At 33.5% G+C, this 19,250-nt stretch overlaps 2 protein-coding genes and 2 long non-coding RNA genes across 4 annotated transcripts; 2 read left to right on the forward strand and 2 right to left on the reverse strand.

The window, feature by feature from the left end:
* The first annotated feature begins 302 nt into the window (after positions 1-302).
* LOC145334127 (uncharacterized) lies at positions 303-1,046 on the forward strand. Its single transcript, XR_013884725.1, has 2 exons — positions 303-640; positions 927-1,046. It is a non-coding gene; the product is annotated as an uncharacterized LOC145334127 (long non-coding RNA).
* Positions 1,047-2,476: 1,430 nt separating this feature from the next.
* On the forward strand, positions 2,477-4,775 carry LOC145334438 (uncharacterized). Its single transcript, XR_013884827.1, has 2 exons — positions 2,477-4,369; positions 4,656-4,775. It is a non-coding gene; the product is annotated as an uncharacterized LOC145334438 (long non-coding RNA).
* Positions 4,776-8,157: 3,382 nt separating this feature from the next.
* LOC145333168 (uncharacterized) lies at positions 8,158-14,193 on the reverse strand. Its single transcript, XM_080178320.1, has 7 exons — positions 13,530-14,193; positions 11,710-13,310; positions 10,702-10,766; positions 10,387-10,465; positions 10,273-10,340; positions 8,923-9,624; positions 8,158-8,185 (listed from the first exon to the last, which is right to left on the reverse strand). The coding sequence occupies exons 1-7, from the start codon at positions 14,191-14,193 to the stop codon at positions 8,158-8,160; spliced, it is 3,207 nt and encodes a 1,068-aa protein (XP_080034446.1).
* Positions 14,194-16,413: 2,220 nt separating this feature from the next.
* Positions 16,414-18,124, reverse strand: LOC145334083 (uncharacterized). Its single transcript, XM_080179365.1, has 2 exons — positions 17,188-18,124; positions 16,414-16,511 (listed from the first exon to the last, which is right to left on the reverse strand). Exons 1-2 carry the CDS (start codon positions 17,917-17,919, stop codon positions 16,425-16,427), a joined length of 819 nt encoding a protein of 272 aa, XP_080035491.1. The 5' UTR covers positions 17,920-18,124; the 3' UTR covers positions 16,414-16,424.
* Between the last annotated feature and the right edge of the window lie 1,126 nt (positions 18,125-19,250).

Here is a 19,250-nt window from a genome sequence, read left to right on the forward strand (position 1 = left end):
CAATGTTGACAGAAAGGTGTTTTGGATAAAAAATGACTTTTTACACTGAGTAAATTGAATTACTCCTCTTTAATATTACTCTATGAAAAAAAAATATACGCTGTTTAAAAATGCCTATAAAATCAACATTTTTATTAAGAAAAATATTTTTTGGCTTAAAATAAAGAGAAAATCGTTGTTTTTAAGATAATAGTAAGATCGAATTTTTAATGAATTTTTCACAAAAGTACATTCTTAAAAAACCGGTTTTGTAAGTAAACAAACAAGGGTATAAAAAGCCAGTGTACAACAGAATCTTTAGTAGTAGTAGTAGTAGTAACTCATTATTTGTCTTTTAATTAAGTAGTAGTATTTTATTTGTCTTTAAATGAGTTGTAAATAGTAATTGTCTTTTAGAAACTAAGTACACACCAGAGATTTATTTGTGTCAGTTAACTCAAATTATATCTAAGTTTAGTTTAAGTTTGTGTATTTTAGTTTAATTCAGTTGTATTATAAGGCAATTTAATTGTATTAATAATTCATATTTGTAAAGGTCCTATTAAGAATTAAGAATTTAGAAGTAAACTGTGTTGAGTGAACCTAGTGGATTAAAGTGTAACCAATTTTCTACAGAAAGCCCCATGCCTGCAGCTAATTGGTAAGTAAATTTTTTAAATAAGTCATTGTTTAAAGCAATTTTGAGCCTGAAATTCTAAAGAATTATCCATTATTTTAAGTATAATTGTGTAAACTTTTAAAAGCACATGTTTTTTGTTATTGTTTTTTTAGATTTCTTCATAAATATTGGCGAACTGCCCCGTTTGCTATATTTATTAAGAAATTGTAAGTTTATCAATAAAATATCAGTCAAAAATGCTTAAGAAAGTATCATTTCTTACAAGAATGTGTTAATTTTAAATTGTTTAACATATTATTTTTTATAGTTCAACAATGGTTAGAACTACTGCAGTTGGAAGATTTTCATCAAACCTACCTATTTTTGTGTTATTAATAATTTATTGTTTGATTAATTTAATGTAAATACACATAATGTAAAGACAAAAGTTTTATTTATTTAAATTCTGGTATTCAAAATTAAAGGTGTTCTATAAAGCTTAAAAGGGGCTTAAATTTCCCAAAACATTGAACAATTAGTAGGCTTTTCCCCTTGTGTGAAATGTAGTGATTTTGATTGTATTATTATTTTCGTTGCTAGCAGAAAATTTTACTACTTTCATTAGATTGCTGCATTTAATAAGTTGTATAGATATCTTTAATTTTGAAACCAGATTTAAATAAATGTTTCAAGAAAATGTCTTTTAGTAATACTATAGCAGGCCAATCAAACAGGCTGCTTAATTTTTCAGGAGAAACTGAAATTAGTTTTAAATTTCTGCAAAAGAAATATAATGAAGATACTGCAAATTTCTACAAATATTTGAAATTCAGTAACAAAAGATTCCAGGCTAAACATTCAAGATTAAATATTAAAGAAAATCACAAACATGGTTTTGACAAGAAAATTTTACAGGTCAGTATAGAAGAAATAAAGTTGCTACTGGAAAATATTTCTACAATTCAAAGATTTTTGAGTTTACTTGAAGGACTAAATGATGAAGAAACAGAAACTATTCTTTGGATCGAACAAGAATATGATGTCTTGAAAGAGTTATTTCTAAACTGTCTCAATAACTATGATAAGTTTGTGGATCTTAGAGCTACAGAAGCTACAGTGGTTGATGATACCGATGCTGGAACCAAGAAGAATAAATCCTTGGAGAATCTGAAACCAAACCATACCCATGACTTAGCTAGACAGATAGACTGTGAAAATCAAGACTTCATTTCATGTACAGATAACAAAGAACAAACAGATGTTGACCAGCTGTTCACACCTGTTACCAGTGGCTATCAGACAAAATATCCAAACAAAGTATCAAGCAAGTCTTTGTCTGATAATACTACTTTCTATGCGTTAGATAGAAGTAGTTTAGTGCAACCTCAAATTGAAGAGATTGAGAATGATTTACTTGTTGAAGATGATGTAGAAGGTGAATCTTTAGATGAAAATTTGACTCCATCTCAAGAGGAAGAAACTAGAAGGAATGTGGAACCGAATACTGAAGTTGTTGAGAATGTCTCTCTGGTTAATGGCGTCCAAGAAGTCAATGAAATTGTCATTAATTTATCAGTTAATAATATGACAGTATATGTCAAAAATGATTGTGCCAGGTCTAATAACCTGAAAACCGATGCAAGAAAAAACACAATCTGTAGTCATGAAAACATGTATGTCGAGGCTAAACAAGTGTTACAAACAGCAGCTGAAAGTGTTGTTGATCCAGATTGTGATCAGAACCATGAAGATAATGCAAACCAAGAAGCTTGTTTTGAAACTAATCTCTATAAATATAAGGCTGTTGATGATAACATTGAACAATTAATCATTACTAATGTTTATGAGAAGGAAAATACAGAGGATGAGAATAGCAAGAGCAGTACTTGCTATTTACCTGAACTACCTTTTGTACAGCCTACAGATACACCACCACCTTCAAATGTGGAGAGCTTTATCATGATAGATTAGTTGATAAGGGTAAGATAAACGGATGAATTTGATTGATTGTGAAAGAACTTAATTAATTGTTCTAAGTAACTCATAAGTAAATAGAATAAACTATAATTATAAAATATAAAGTTGTTTGTTGCATTCAGTAATAAAGTCTGAATAACAGGGGTGTGAGCTTAAATGTTATTTTAAAGAAATATTTCAGTTTCATTTAAGCTCAATGTAATTAATTGTATGGATTTAAATACAAGTATATAGTACTGTACAGAAAATTAGATCAATGCTTGACTTATAACTTGTCAAGGCTTGTCTAATGTTTATTCATTGTAAAAAGTATCTAGATCAATGCTTGACTTATAACTTGTCAAAGCTTATCTAATAATAATGTTTATTTATTGTACAGAATAATTAGATCAATGCTGGACTTATAACTCGTCAAGGCTTATCTAATATTTATTCATTGTACAAAGTAATTAGATCAATGCTAGACTTATAACTTGTCAAAGCTTGTCTAATATTTGTTTATTGTATGAAGTAATTTGAACAATGCTGGACTTATATCTTGTCAAAGCTTGTTTAATATTAGTTTATTGTACAAACTTAGATCAATGCTTGACTTATATTTCATCAAAGCTTGTCTAGTGTTTGTTTTATTGAAAGATTGATTAGATATCAAATGCTGTGCTTAAATTGATATGGCTTTGATAATCTATAAGTGTTGAAATTTTCAAAATAATATTCTTGATGAAATAAATGATGGTATTGTGTCATCACCTTGATACTTATATGGTTTGCTTATTTTGCAAAACACTTGGATAAGTATAAGAATTGTATGTACATTTGTATGTATTTGAGTATTTGTAAAGATTGAGTTTTAAATGATCAAATCAGTCAAAGTAGAAAATTCATATTTCAATTTTCTTTAGTTGAAAACATTTAAGCCCATACTTAAAGTTATGATTTAATAGTCTATTAGTTGAGTGAATAGAAATTTCATTTAGTTGATCAGGTAAGAAGAAAATAAAGTCATATTGATTTACGATTACTTTAGAGCAAAAAATATTTATTTTTAAACCTGTGTTTCAATATTTTTGGATTATTTAGAATTTAAGTACCCAAGAAGAAAAGTTATGATCTCAATCAGGTAAAAAAGTTTTGAAATAGTAATTCAATTTACTCATCTGGTTCTGGCCAGTGTTTTGGATAAAAAATGACTTTTTACACTGAGTAAATTGAATTACTCCTCTTTAATATTACTCTATGAAAAAAAAATATACGCTGTTTAAAAATGCCTATAAAATCAACATTTTTATTAAGAAAAATATTTTTTGGCTTAAAATAAAGAGAAAATCGTTGTTTTTAAGATAATAGTAAGATCGAATTTTTAATGAATTTTTCACAAAAGTACATTCTTAAAAAACCGGTTTTGTAAGTAAACAAACAAGGGTATAAAAAGCCAGTGTACAACAGAATCTTTAGTAGTAGTAGTAGTAGTAACTCATTATTTGTCTTTTAATTAAGTAGTAGTATTTTATTTGTCTTTAAATGAGTTGTAAATAGTAATTGTCTTTTAGAAACTAAGTACACACCAGAGATTTATTTGTGTCAGTTAACTCAAATTATATCTAAGTTTAGTTTAAGTTTGTGTATTTTAGTTTAATTCAGTTGTATTATAAGGCAATTTAATTGTATTAATAATTCATATTTGTAAAGGTCCTATTAAGAATTAAGAATTTAGAAGTAAACTGTGTTGAGTGAACCTAGTGGATTAAAGTGTAACCAATTTTCTACAGAAAGCCCCATGCCTGCAGCTAATTGGTAAGTAAATTTTTTAAATAAGTCATTGTTTAAAGCAATTTTGAGCCTGAAATTCTAAAGAATTATCCATTATTTTAAGTATAATTGTGTAAACTTTTAAAAGCACATGTTTTTTGTTATTGTTTTTTTAGATTTCTTCATAAATATTGGCGAACTGCCCCGTTTGCTATATTTATTAAGAAATTGTAAGTTTATCAATAAAATATCAGTCAAAAATGCTTAAGAAAGTATCATTTCTTACAAGAATGTGTTAATTTTAAATTGTTTAACATATTATTTTTTATAGTTCAACAATGGTTAGAACTACTGCAGTTGGAAGATTTTCATCAAACCTACCTATTTTTGTGTTATTAATAATTTATTGTTTGATTAATTTAATGTAAATACACATAATGTAAAGACAAAAGTTTTATTTATTTAAATTCTGGTATTCAAAATTAAAGGTGTTCTATAAAGCTTAAAAGGGGCTTAAATTTCCCAAAACAAAAGGGTTGAATCTGATTATGTTCAATTTGATTTAGAAGAAATATTCCTGTGAATCATAAATATTTCTACTTAATGAAATAACTCGAGGTTGATATATAAAATAAAATACAATCCTCACCCCCCCCCCCAAAAAAAAAATAACATTATGGGTTCTTCATTCACCTTCCTTTAAAGTGCTCTAGGGGCGCAGCCGCCAGTAAAGCATAATTCAGTTAAGTTTTGTATTAATTATATATCTGTTTATATTAAAGTAAAGTTTAGAACATCGTGAGTATGACGTATAGTAATAGCAAGAACAAACAGCTAAATATTCTTATAAAGTGTATTAATTCAATACAAGGTTAACATACAATAATAACATTTATATTAAGACAACTATTCACTTTTATGTTCGTGTCGTGTTGCAGAGCAATGTCTTGCTCCGAAACCGTTGACACAAGAACTAAAAGCTAAACTATATATACATGCATTGCTCTTAAATCAGGAAGAAAGGGACTATACATCACATTTCTCCCTGGCTTTAACATGAACCTGGATTTCAAACTGTAATATTTCAGATTAAATATAACAATAGGTTTTTACATGTTAATTATCATAGATATTATAAGTAGCGTTGAACGCTTATTAAATAGATAATAGTTGATCTGGTATGACACCTGCCATATTTTTTTTGTTTTTTATATATTTTTATTCCAGATCTTTAAACACTTCATATACACATTTTTTTTTATTTATTTTGGTTCCTTAGAACTCTTTTTGTGTTTTTTTTATTTTCCTTTTTTCTTTATGTGTTTTTTTTTTTCTTTTTAATATTTTTTTAAGAAAAAAACATTGATTAACATATAATCATTGAAAAATGCATGGATTAACACCTAATGCATTAATTACATAGTTATCATAAATACATGATATAAAAATAACATTGGTTAACATATAACCATCAGATTTAAGCATGGTATTATAGAGCATTAATATGAAACATGAATTTTAAACTTTTTTTTTTTTTTTTTTTTTTTTTGTTTTTTTTTTTTTTTGAGACTACTACTGCCTCAACAAATATTAAATACATAAAATAAAATATGAATTAATACACATAACTATAATTATTACTTTCTTTTTCCAGATGTTCTGCTCTTCTTGCCAGATTCTTCAATATCCATGGGCATGATAGCTTCATCATCATTCACTCCAAGTTTTGCGGTCTCATCACACAAGCCGTCTTGAGACATCCTTGCCTCAGTATCACCAAGCATATGAAGACATCTTTCAAATCCACTAGTAACCGCAACCGAAATCGAGGTTGCAACGTTATCAACCTCCTCCTGATTATCCAAAATCTTTTGATGCTTACGACTAACCTCCTCTCCAAATTTATCAAGCATCATCAATATTCCAGGCGTGTGTTCCATCCTCATTTCCTCCCTCACTTGTTCATCAACACGCCATTGCTGATTTGACAATTCAAGATCCAGACAAACAGGAATGTTCGGATTTAAGGGCTGATCCATCTGAACACAAACAGGATCCCCAAACCGAGTAACCAATTTGAAATCACCTTCGAACCACTCATTTACTTTGTGTTCAGGATTAAACTTCCACTCAATATTGGTTGTCAACAAACTTGTATAAACGTTTCCATCCAACTCCAATCTGATTTCCTTCACTACATTCTCTAAAGTGGTATTTGAATCGCATAACAATATCTGCTTGGCTAGAGTCGGACGGAGACGCTTGCAGTGCATCTGCATTTCCCAGGTCAAAACTCTTGCGTCTACTTTATCATTCAACAGACTACCTGCATATGTGGCACTCACCAGGTTATCAATTATTTCTCTTTGACCATCCAATCTAACATAACGTATCTCAGCAGGCATCTCTCCACTGGTGATTAAACTCACCGAATTCATGTTTACAATGCGTGGAATGTAGACTGTTAAGTTCATGTATTCATTCACCTGAATGGAGTCAATAAACACTTTAGCACTCAAATCCTGTTCAGACTTTCCATCAAGCCAATCTTTCTGTAACTCTAACAAAGTTGTGGATGGCATTTGCTTCAGAATAAAGCTTACTTTATTCACGACATCTTTCCAATGTGCCAGGAGCCGGATAGCTGACACAACCTGCGTCTTCAACCTCGGATCAACGCTATTACCCACCGTTCTCAACACCGTCTGAAGGCTCATTTTACCATCTGCAGGTATGACGTCAATTTTTGAAAGTTGATGCCAATCCTCAAGTTCCCCCATATGTTTGATTATGGGTAACAATTCGCCCAACGTTTGACAGCTTTTTCTCTCATCTCCATCCAGGTATTCAATCTTAGCAAGCAACACCAAACTTGGTAAATTTTCGCAAACAAGCTTAGAGAGAAATATGGTCGCACTCAACTTATTCAAACTAGTTGTCTCGTTCCATGACAACTTTCTATTTATAGCTTTAGAATGCTCACCAGCCGCCATCAGGTTGAGGTGTCTTGAATTCTGGCTGGTAAAGATAGGGATCCTGTCCACAGGCCAGTCTATGGAGTGGATGCATCTCCCCATCTCCAACTGCACCGATAACATGTTTATCAAATTCAACTTAAACCTTGGTTCATTATCAATAAGACGAGCTAAATCTGCCAGTGGCATGTCCTCACTGCTCAAAAATATGTTCCTTGTCGCCCTGCCCACACTCAACGTGGGCAGCTCAACGCGCGACATTACCAACACCAGCCGGGATGCAGAGTTGCTGACCAACGCAGATACTGGTAGACCAGGTTTGACTTGATTTCCTTCATTGACAGATTGTTTGTGGCGGCCATCTTCTTCATTGCTCAATAACTTTTGATTCATTGTTGCCGCCGTAACCAACCTGCAAAAATACAATATAATTAAATTTCAGCATAAGAAATTTAAGATCTAGCATTAAATTCTTCCTCAGTAAATCTTTTTTTATGACACCATGAACAACAACAATACAACAATGCCAACATAGGAATTATACCTAACAACAACATTAACACAATCAAAACAAACTTGGCAAACAATGGTAATATATCTTTGAACAAATGTTCTAAACCAAACCAAGGACCTGTAACCTGTTCGAAAAATGACAACTTATGATCAACAAAATCCAATTTAGAAGCTTGTCCATTAAAATCCTCAAAATCCTCTAATCCCTGATATTTAATAGTCTTATTAAAGTCAGCAATAAACACCTTTTCGTCGTTCAGAAAAATCTTTTGTCCCACGTGTTCTGATTTTTCATTGGCAATATGCAGAAGTTCGAGTCCCTGCCCCTGATTCCCAAGGAACAAATTAGCTGTCAACTTCAAAAATACCGGACCTTGCGAACAATTTAACAATTTTATATCCTCTACTGCTACAATCATTCTACTATATTCTTGTATTCCAACTGTTTCACCTTTATAATCCACCATCAAGTGTCCTACTGCACATCCATAATCCACACCTAACTTTACTGGAATTTCAACCGCTGTACACTTTTCATACTTAGCAATTTCTCCCAGGTATATAATTCTGAACCCATGATGCATCTGTACATTTGACCTAACTTCTGTTTGAGCACATCTAGAAATACTAAAAAGTTCCATCATCCTCTCATTCCTTTCTCTACTAGCCAAAAACATAGCATTCAAATCAAATCTAGCTTCCTGTTTTAACAAATCCCCAAAATAACTTCTAACAGCCGCCTTCGGTTCCTCTAAAAACTTGATACCCTCCAATTCTGTTACAAAAATGTTGAAATCCAGATGCTGCAAAGTAAGTTTCTCTGTTCCCATAATTTTAACTAAAATATTCCTTTCCAAGTTAGAAACAAAAAGTTGTTCATTCCAAGTAGTTAAATTGAATGTATCTTGAAAAACTACCTTAAAATTACTGGCCGGTTTTCGTACTACATACGGAAAATATGGAGAAGTTGATGTTGCCCACAAATGATTATCTTCAAAATTCGCCACAATCGTCTTTTTATCATAATCCATAACAACATTTCCCTTGATCAAAACGGGTGTATTTTTCACTAAAATATGCAAAGTCCCAACAGCAAAACCTAAATTGAACCACATATTGTGCGCGTATATTCCCAGTGTCTTGCATTGAATATTTTCACCACCAACATCCCAGAAAGGTGACAATGTTCCATTAACTGTGAAACTGTGAACAGTTGGCAAGTCTATATTTACTTTAAAACTAATACCATCATGCTGATACTTGCCAGAATGAAAAACCCTTCTACATTCGTCCATACTCAACTCTACCTGTTTTTCATGTGGCACGTCTAGTACATGCACATGACTCGCGGTACCGCAAAACCAGCGCTCCAATTTTAATCTAACCTCACAACTAATGGCTTCTGACAATATAAAATCGGTTTCTGCTAACCCCAATAATTCCACAGATCTAACCGGTTCCATCCTATCATGCAAACAGGCAGCTGATCTAAGTTCAACATTACTTATTTGAGAACAATCATAAGCTGCTAACCGTGGATCCTGTGACGTATACATACCACCAACAACAATCAAACAATAAACCTGCATCACAACAACAAATAACAAAATATCCAAGTACCTGACTCCTCTATCATCCTTGGATTTCTTCACAGGTACTGGTCCAGCACGTCCACTCTTTGAACTACAAGCGTCCGGTGACCTCTTGCGCATACCACGATCTCCATCTCGTCTATTCCGGTCATGTCTATCACCACCGCCGCTTCCTCTCTTGTCATCACGCTCCCTACGGTTTTCGTGGTAATCTCTTCTCCTGCAAATATTATACAAATTATTACAAATATTATTTTTTAATCAATTTTGCGAGGTTCCTAGTTACTACATCTGCTACTGAATAACGTTCTAATCTGTCTTTTTCTCTGTTTTGTCTATCCTCTTCTAATTTTTGTAATTGCACTTCATTTGTAGAACCTTTAGGACGACCTTTAACAGGAATAGTCTCAGACATTTTTTGCAATTTTGCATTATCTAACGATCTATCTAATTCATCCTCCTCAACATCTCTACCTCGTTTAACACTTCCCCTTCGTTGTTCCAAGTTTACAATTTTACTTTGCAGTTTTGGAAAAGTGTCCTCTAAAATACTCATCCGAGACTCTAACTCTCTAGCAGATTCCATGTTAACATCCTCTACACCCAAACTGTTGTCTACTAAGCTATTATCAGAGGCATAATCTCCATGAAAAACACTATCCTTACTAATAGTAGAATATGTAGAGTCTAACTTAGTTTTGTCAGTCATATCATTTGAATCTACACTATCAGAAATATGAGTACTTTCCAAAGTATCACTAAGATCCTCAACTAAATCATCTAAATTTTCATTATCCTGAGATACATTTGACCTTTGCTGTGACAACCCAACACCCAAAAAAGATTTCTCCAAAAAATCTGGTGTTACCTGTCCATCCTTCCGCCTTCCAACCACCTCTGGACTAGCGCAACAACTATTCTCCTCTTCAGAAACGCCTGAACAAGTTAAATTTCTCAAAGTATTGGGAAAGTCATAGTTTACTTTCAAGGTATTATCCACAGAGAAACATTCATCTGTAATCACTAAGTCAATCTTTTCATCTGGAGTCAAGTCTAAAGTACTCTCAATAACATATATTTTATCTCTTGGTACAATTCTCACCCCTTTATCTTTCAATCTACACTTTTCTAGGGGTTGAACCTCGAATAAACTATCAGAAATTGCTTTTGTCACTAAACACGGACCCACCCATAACGAGCAGAGTTTACGAGCTACACCAATCGTTGTGACGTCATAAAAAATATAACAATAGGAATTTATAGCTATCGGCCGACCTATCCTTTCTGTATTTTCTACCTGTAAATACTTCTCAGTTCTTTCTTGTCCAGTCCTCCAATTCTTGTCAAGGCACTCCAATAACTCTGAAAAATTCATATGTTTAATTTTCGAGCGTGTTAACGGATCAAATGAGTCAAGTGGAAGCTTAGGGTTTCTTAGGAACATCTTAAAATACGGGGAACATCCTAACCTCCGATTGAAAGAAGTGTTCATACAAAATTGTGTAGCTTTAAGTTTATAAGCCCAATCTCCATCTTGAAAACGTAAATCAGTCTTAAGAAACGAATACACCGATTGGTTGTATCTTTCACTGTAATTCGAATTTGCTGATCTTGGAGGGATAAAAATTTGTTCAATTCCCAACCTTAAACAAACTTCCCTAAAAACTTTTGATTTGAAGCTTTGTGCATTGTCAGTCCTAATTCGCTCGCATAGTCCCCAAACAGAAAATAAATTAAACTTCAAACATTCAATAATTGTTTCAGCTTTAACATCCTCAATAGCAAACAACCACACATATCTAGTACAACTGTCAACTACTATTAAAATGTGCTTACAAATGACTCCATTATATTCACACTCATTCAAAGGACCTAAAGCATCTATAGCCAACTCTGCCATAGCTTCCCCAGCCAAAGGAGAAAATTCTATATTATGATTATGTTTAGGTTTTTTACGTCTATTCAAACAAATAACACAATTTGCAACTGCCGCCGCTACATATTTAGACACATAGGGAAAAATGAAGTGACGGTTAATCCTGCTCAAAGTTTCCAAATAACCCCTATGCCCCGCTGTAACATCTGCATGAGCTAACAAGAAAACTTTATTGTACATTCCAATAGGTACCACTACCCGTTCAATAAATTGAAATTCTTTCTGGAGCCGCATAGGTGAAGTCAGGATAATTAAACCATCCTTATAACTCAGATGTTCAAAAAATCTTAATATTTGTTTACCACGATAAGGCATTTGAGACAATTCTCTAGACGTAGGTTTGACATTATTTACAATAAATTTCCTCACCTCAACTAAAACAGGATCCTTCTCCAGGCTACGACTAAATTCTCTCGCCTTCAATCTGGATGATATTTGACTGGCCGTCTCTGCTCCAATTCCTGCAATAAGACATAATTTAGGATCTTCCAATTGATATACAGTATCCAATATTAACTCTCCTTGTTCGTCTGTCGATAATTTAGATATCCTATCTTTACTATCCTTTAATGCAGTACGTGACAATATATCAACATTAGTATGCATCTTGCCCTGCCTATGTACAACCTCATAACTGAAGGTGGATAAAAAATTTATCCACCTTATGGTGAGACCAACAAAATATCCGTTCTGCCTCCAAGTAGATAGATGTTTCAGTGCAGCTGAATCAGTTCTCACGATAAACTTCTTGTGTCTCAAATAACATTCAAATCTTTCAACAGCATTTACTAATGCACATAATTCTCCTTTATGTGCTGCATAATTGGCTTCATGAGTTGAACAAACACGTGACCAACACGATATCATCTTCTCTTGTCCATTTTGTTTTTGACTTAACACCGCAGACATAGCTGTAGATGACCAATCTGTATCCAACACAAATGGTTCAGCCTCCATTCTCCAATCCGGGAACGATTTACTTATTTCTTCACAGAACAATTCTCTAGTCTTTGTAAAAGCTTCCATACTTTTTTCATCCCATTCTATTTTACTACTGTTTCTGAATTTGTTCAATGGTGCCGTAATATCAGAAAAATTCTTGAAATATGAACCATAATAATTTATGAAACCAGTAAATCTTTGAATATCTTTACCTGTTTCAGGTACTGGCCAATTCTTAATCTTTTCAATATATGCTTGGTCCATAAATATGCCTTCTGCATTTATAATATGGCCCAGAAATTTCACTTCCTCTGCAAACAATGTACATTTTCCAAGATTAATCTTGAGGCCTGCTTCACAGAATGTTCGTAGTAGAATATTCAAATGTTCCAGATGTTCCTCCACATTCATACTATATACAAGAACATCGTCCAAATAAACTAGGCAAAATGCCCTTAATTCAGGACTCAAATCCATTACTCTATCCATCAACTTTACAAATGCACTTGGAGCATTGGTCAATCCAAACGGAAGCCTCTTGAAGCAATATTGCCGTCCATTAGAACAAAATGCTGTATATTTCCTGACAGATTCCTTCAAATGCATTGAATTATACGCTGAAGTTAGGTCAATAGACGTAAAAATCTTCTTTCCTCCAAGTTTGTCAAATAGCTCACCAATGTTAGGCAAAGGGTAACAGATCTTCTCAGTTATCTCATTTAATGAACGGTAGTCCAGGACAAAACGGACTTTCACCTCGTTAGTATTTCCAACCTTCTTCTTAACAGCAAAAATTCCAGAATTAAACGGTGAATTACATTCCTCTATCACATCTGTTTCCAACCATAAATCAATCTGTTCTTTTAGTTTCTCTGCATGATGAGGATTGAGTCTAATCATCCTATTCTTGAAAGGTTGAGCTCCAGGAACCAACTGAATATCATACTCCTCCAAAGTACAAGATCCAATATCCGTAGGATCAATCGATAACGCCTTGAAATTCTTTAAAAACAAACCAACTATCCTTCCTTTCAAAGAAACATTATCCTTTAAAAACGGAACTTTATCCAACTTCAATTTATCTTTAATAAAACGAATCTTCTTTAATGTTGTTGACACATCTTCTTTAACTCTGTTCTCTTGCAGCATTGCTATCTTCTCCGCCAAAAACAAATTTCCAACCAAAGTACCAGCAGGAACAGATTTCGTAACAGTTTCAAAATTCGTGATTTTAGTCATAATTTTACCGTTCTTTCCCACCTCAGTAATTCCTTCGTTTATCAACAAGTTGTTTCGGCTACAGTAACCTTGTCTAGGAGCTATATAACACAACTGTCCTTCAGGCATATTTCCCTTAGTTGAAACTTCTACCACCACTGTACTCAATGCAGGAATTTCTATTCGATTTTTCAATGAACAAATCCATTTTTGGTCTTGTAACTCAGCTACATTAATCTCAGGTTTCTTAGTTCTTGCTTTCTCCATTTTCTCCAAAACTGTATGAACCAAATTCTTCACTACAATTTTCCGTTTAGCTACTAAATTCACACTGATTCCATGCATCTCAATCCTGTTGCCGTCTTTGGCAAATATCGTCTTCACGTTATTTTTGTTCAGCCAATAACTGCCTAGGTTCATAGGTACAGTCATGCCGGAAATAACAAAGCAATCTTCTTGAAAACTGTGACCTCCAATCTGAAATTCAACATTCCGAACAACACCATCAATCTTGATGCTGGAACCCTGCACGCCTGTTGCTTTCGAATCCGTTTCTTCAATCACACAATCAAGCTTTCTAGCCAACACTTGAGATATCAGGCAGCCTCTTGCATTGCCGCTATCAATTAAGGTCAGGATTTCCATGCCACCAATCTTTGTTGGAACATAGACTTCAGCCGCTCCAGCCGCCATCTCAGAATCTTCATGAAACTTATAAAACAGCTATCTAACTAACACCAACAGTTATGAGGTTGTAACTATCCAATTGTCTATCAAATAACTATCTATCTGTCTACAACAAATAACAAAAGAACTGAATAAAACAATTTACTCACCGACACCATATATTTCATCCACCAACAGAAACGTCCAAAAATATCTCTTAATCCACAATCAACAACAGAAATTCTCCGGCCAACAGAAACTCCCCAAACTATTTGTTAATCCACAATCAGTAAACTTCTCTCCGACCAAACTAAAATATTACAAACTTTTAGATGCCAATCGATGGAAAATCACTGTACATAAGAATTAATATCGATATTAATATATATATAACAAATTTACAAGACTATTTTTCGAACAGCAATATATATATATAATGGTAATCAAATGGTAACAACATGAAACCATAGCAACTCACCATCAAATAAATAATGATGACAGTATCTCCCAATCACCACAAACACTCTTCTCAGCCAATCTAAAATAAATACAATTATTTTAGATGCCATAAATAAATGTTTCACTGAACCAATAACTTGTAACACAATAAAAGAAGTTGTATTAAGAAATATGACATGATCAAACATTATCAATCACCAAACAAATTAATCTTTCCAAATACCATAAGTTCAATTCTTTGAAATTCAATAAAATATTACCTAACAAAACTATTATTGTCAGATTAAACTGAGATGTATAAAAGGTTTAAAAGTCGAAATTCAACTAACTATATATCTCAATACCTGAGAGCACTTTCTTGCGCAGCTTTGCTTCTCTGCGCAGCTCAACTTTCTGCGCATGGCGCGCTCCACACCCGATAATCATTGCAGCTACCTCTATACACCGCCCCATGTTGCGCATACCAGCTCTGAGAGATAGTGCAAATTTCTTTGCAAATATGGTCACTCCCCCTTTCTCTCAAACAAAAGAGACAGCTCCCCCATATCTGCGCATACCAACTCTGAGAGGTAGTGCAATATTCGTTGCAAATATGTTCACTCCCCCTTTCTCCTCCAACAAAAGATACAGCTCCACCATATTTGTGCATACCAGCTCCGAGAGACAGCCCCTCCCTTCCTTCATAGAAAGAGACTTCTCCACGATTATATCTAATGCATTATAACAATTTTGCTTCATGAAATTCTAAACTTCATTAAAAATTTTGCTGAATCAACATCACTAAATCGCAATATAATTGTTTTAAAATCGAATACTTTAAATCACAATAACTGACTCATCTTTTAAAACAATTTTCCACATTTCATCAAAATTTAATACTTTTCAAATATCTAATTTCACATTTTTATCAAATTTAATTCAATTTAAAATTCAATTTAATATTTTTCAATAGCAATTTTACAAAATTGTATTCCTAATTCATTTTTCATTTTCACTTTTTATTATTCTTATCTCTGTTAGACACCACAACAGTCTGAAACAAAAATGAATTTTCCTAATTTCAACAAAACATAATCAAAAACTAAATTAATTATTTTGATTTCCATTATAACATAATCTCATAATTTCATATAGGCTTATAAACAATATGTTATCTTTTCATAATTCAAAATAAACCATCAAAATAAATTATCACAAAATTAGAGTTGCTTCGTTCACTCTTTATCATTAATTTTGTTTTGTTGTTGTTTATTTACAATGCGCATAAATCAAAACAATGCCGCGTAACAAGTAGAAAATGGAATAAGGTTTTATGATTATAATACATTCAAAACATTAAAACCATAAAATGTCATCTATAATAGCATTATTCCATGCCTCGACTTCCGCTACAAGATCGTCTTCATAATCGCTTGCCCCTAAACCATCGACATGCGCCACTTCCTTCATATCCTCCCCTTCTTTCACCTCTCCTTCAATTTCACCAACCAATTTCTTTTTATCCAAACTATTTTCATTCTTTTTAAAACTCTTTTGCCCCGTCTTATAAGGAACAAAAGGCTTGTTTCCCCACCGCAAAAAGTATTTTCCTTTAGGATTAGGCAACTTTTTATCTCTAATATCAAAACAATCCCTCATCATGTGACCCTTTCTGTTGCAATAATAACAAATAAAACCACCTTGAATTGCGCCAATTAAAGGAATAAGTTCAGCTGGTCCACCAAATTCATCAGCTAAATCAATTCCACATTGATTTATTTCATATGACAAATTATCTTCATCACTAACCTGATCAATAGTTACAGGATTTGACTTGGAACCAACGCCACCAACCATCGTCTTAGCCAAAGCCATCTGGTTTGTTGTACATCCTCTAGCCATTGACCCTGAAATTTGATTAAATTGTAGCCCTTTAACAATCAATTGTGCTTTAACTATTAACTCTGTCCGAAACTTCGTTATCATTCGCACTTGTCCGTCACGCTCCAAATCCAATGCAAATTGACGCATCTGATTAGCCAAAAGTGGAGATAAAACCACATTACACACTTGAGAATAGAAATCCATAAACATATCATCAGTTGGTTTCGGATACGCACGTTTCCAGAAAGATAGTATCTTATCAAAAAATGCATCAATCTTATCATTCTCATGTTGCTTAACACTCAAATACGCATCTTTACACACATTTTTCATGTCGGGTGGTAAAAATGTCTCCCGCATCTTACACAAGTACCCCTTTAATGTTAATTGTCTATTCTCCATATCAGCAGGTTTTAGTGTATAACCACAAGCGGTTCTTACACCCACACATTTATCAAACAAAATTTCCTTACACACTTGATGATTAGTCATATGATAACGTCTAGTAGTCATCCAAAATCTCTCCAAATAATCATCAAAGAAAATCACATCATCGTCAACTGCAAATTCAGGCGCATTTTTCCTGAACTGATCATCAAGTTTAGCACACGTTTCATTGTACCTATGCACATTCTCCTCCCCCTGCGAAACATACAGAGATCTATCTGGTACATAAACAAGAGATTTACACCAACTAACCTGCGAATCACTCAGTCCAGCTTCAAAAAAATTGAGCGTATTAAAATCCTCCGCATCAACCTCAGAAAGGGCTGGCCACCACATGAGAACTCCATTATAGATATTATCCACAGCATCCACTCTAGACAATTCCCAAAGTTTTATGATCTTATCTTCATTTCCCTGCATACCACCAAAAATAGGCCGAGAACCACCAGCAAACAACTTAGGCTTCTCTTCTGATCCTCCAAATCCTCCAGATCCACCAGCTGTCCTCTGCCACGGCATAGAGTTATTTAAACCATTCTGCTGGTTATTCGACCCATTCTGCTGGGTATTCTGCTGGTTATTCGACCCATTCTGCTGGGTATTCGAACCATTCTGCTGGTCATTCAAACTATTCTGCTGGGCAATCTTTTCAAGAATTCGCTGCTGGCCAGTCATAAACTCATTCACAACAGTCACATTTTCAGTCTTGATATCATTATCAACACTAGGCTCCACCACCTTATTAAGACGATCTTCCAAATCGTCTATCCGAGTAGCCAGTCCAGTAACCGCAGCAACATTAGTATCAACATTATCCGTCAATTCCTGAACTTTCGCCTCCAGCGGCGCCATTCTTCCAGTAAGATTAACCAGCATATCCCCATTGGAATGAATATCACCCTGCAGCGAGGCCAACAATTGGAGCATATACTCCTCCTTCTCCGCCGGGGACAACTTCTTGTAATAATCAATGTCCACCTTCATGGCGTCCAAAAATTCCTGAACAAAACTAAAGCAAAGAAATAATACAATTAAAAGAAAATCTGAGCCGTAGATTCGTACTACACTACTGCGCCAAAATGACGTATAGTAATAGCAAGAACAAACAGCTAAATATTCTTATAAAGTGTATTAATTCAATACAAGGTTAACATACAATAATAACATTTATATTAAGACAACTATTCACTTTTATGTTCGTGTCGTGTTGCAGAGCAATGTCTTGCTCCGAAACCGTTGACACAAGAACTAAAAGCTAAACTATATATACATGCATTGCTCTTAAATCAGGAAGAAAGGGACTATACATCACATAAAACTAACATAACATAAACTAAAACTAATTTTAGGAAGCAGCTTTTTATATTTTCCTCTTATATCAATATTAACCTAAAAAATAACCCCCCAATTAAAAAAATATATTAGTAACCCCCCCCCCCCCCTACCAATAAAAGACTTGACTTTAAAAAATCTTTGGAGCTTTACATCATGCTCTTATTATTTTACACCCCCCCCCCCCCTCCCACCACGAAAAAAACTTAGACGTCCTTATAGATAGTAAAAGTTGTTATAAAGAAAATCAAACAAACAAATAGTACAAAAAAATTATTTTTATCCTTCAAGGAAAAGTTTTACCATAATTTTATGTACCATATTTATTGGGAGTATGGATGAGGGTTTTAAAGGTGATTTTAAATGAACCAAATGGGATATTATGATAGCTGTAACAAAAAAAAGAGAGAGTATGTAAAACTCCTTTATAATTATCTAACAATGTTAATAAGGTCAAAGCTCAAGCCCCCCCCCCCCCTTACACAACCACAAATACACCCCATCATACCTCCTATCACCCCCTGACCCCCCCCCCAAACACTTTTTTCATGTATTGTTTTAGTAAAAAAAGTAAACTAAGGTTTTAACTAATGATTAATATTTTTTTTCTAGGCCAGTTTATGTTATCAAGTAAAAAGGACCTAAAAACAAAGATTGCTAAATAAAGGGGTTCAGGAAGCGAATTCTTTTTCAAAACCACAAAGCAATTAATAAACTTCTAGCTATTATTAGAGTTGAGATAGTTAGGTTAAAAGGGGGGAGGGCCGAAGTGCCAATACCCCCCCCCCCACCCCTCCTTAAGGTTTATTCTATAAAGTAATAAGGTTTTATACTGAACCGATTGAGTTTTTCATTTTAAAAGCTCTACATAAATTTTGGGGTGGTTTTTGGTTATTTTACTTTTTAGATTTTAGTGCAATATATGGATGAAAGTCTCACTAAAAATTGGTGGCTTGTAAGTTAAAAGATCAATTACAAAAAAT

This window comes from Acartia tonsa, chromosome 12 (genome assembly GCF_053477335.1).
Source record: "Acartia tonsa isolate MP-2025a chromosome 12, ASM5347733v1, whole genome shotgun sequence".
Classification (NCBI taxonomy): Eukaryota; Metazoa; Arthropoda; class Copepoda; order Calanoida; family Acartiidae; genus Acartia; species Acartia tonsa.

Excerpts from the sequence above, each read along its gene's own strand:
- LOC145333168 (XM_080178320.1), bottom strand. The coding sequence starts at position 14,193 with ATGGCGGCTGGAGCGGCTGAAGTCTATGTTCCAACAAAGATTGGTGGC. Across the intron at positions 9,625-10,272 it reads GAAGGCGGAAGGATGGACAG|GAGAAGAGATTACCACGAAA; the intron begins GTAACACCAGAT and ends TAATATTTGCAG. Across the intron at positions 8,186-8,922 it reads ATATACGCGCACAATATGTG|GTCCGGTATTTTTGAAGTTG; the intron begins GTTCAATTTAGG and ends ATTGTTCGCAAG.
- LOC145334083 (XM_080179365.1), bottom strand. The coding sequence starts at position 17,919 with ATGAAGGTGGACATTGATTATTACAAGAAGTTGTCCCCGGCGGAGAAG. Across the intron at positions 16,512-17,187 it reads CTGGACTGAGTGATTCGCAG|GGTCAATGGCTAGAGGATGT; the intron begins GTTAGTTGGTGT and ends ATCAAATTTCAG.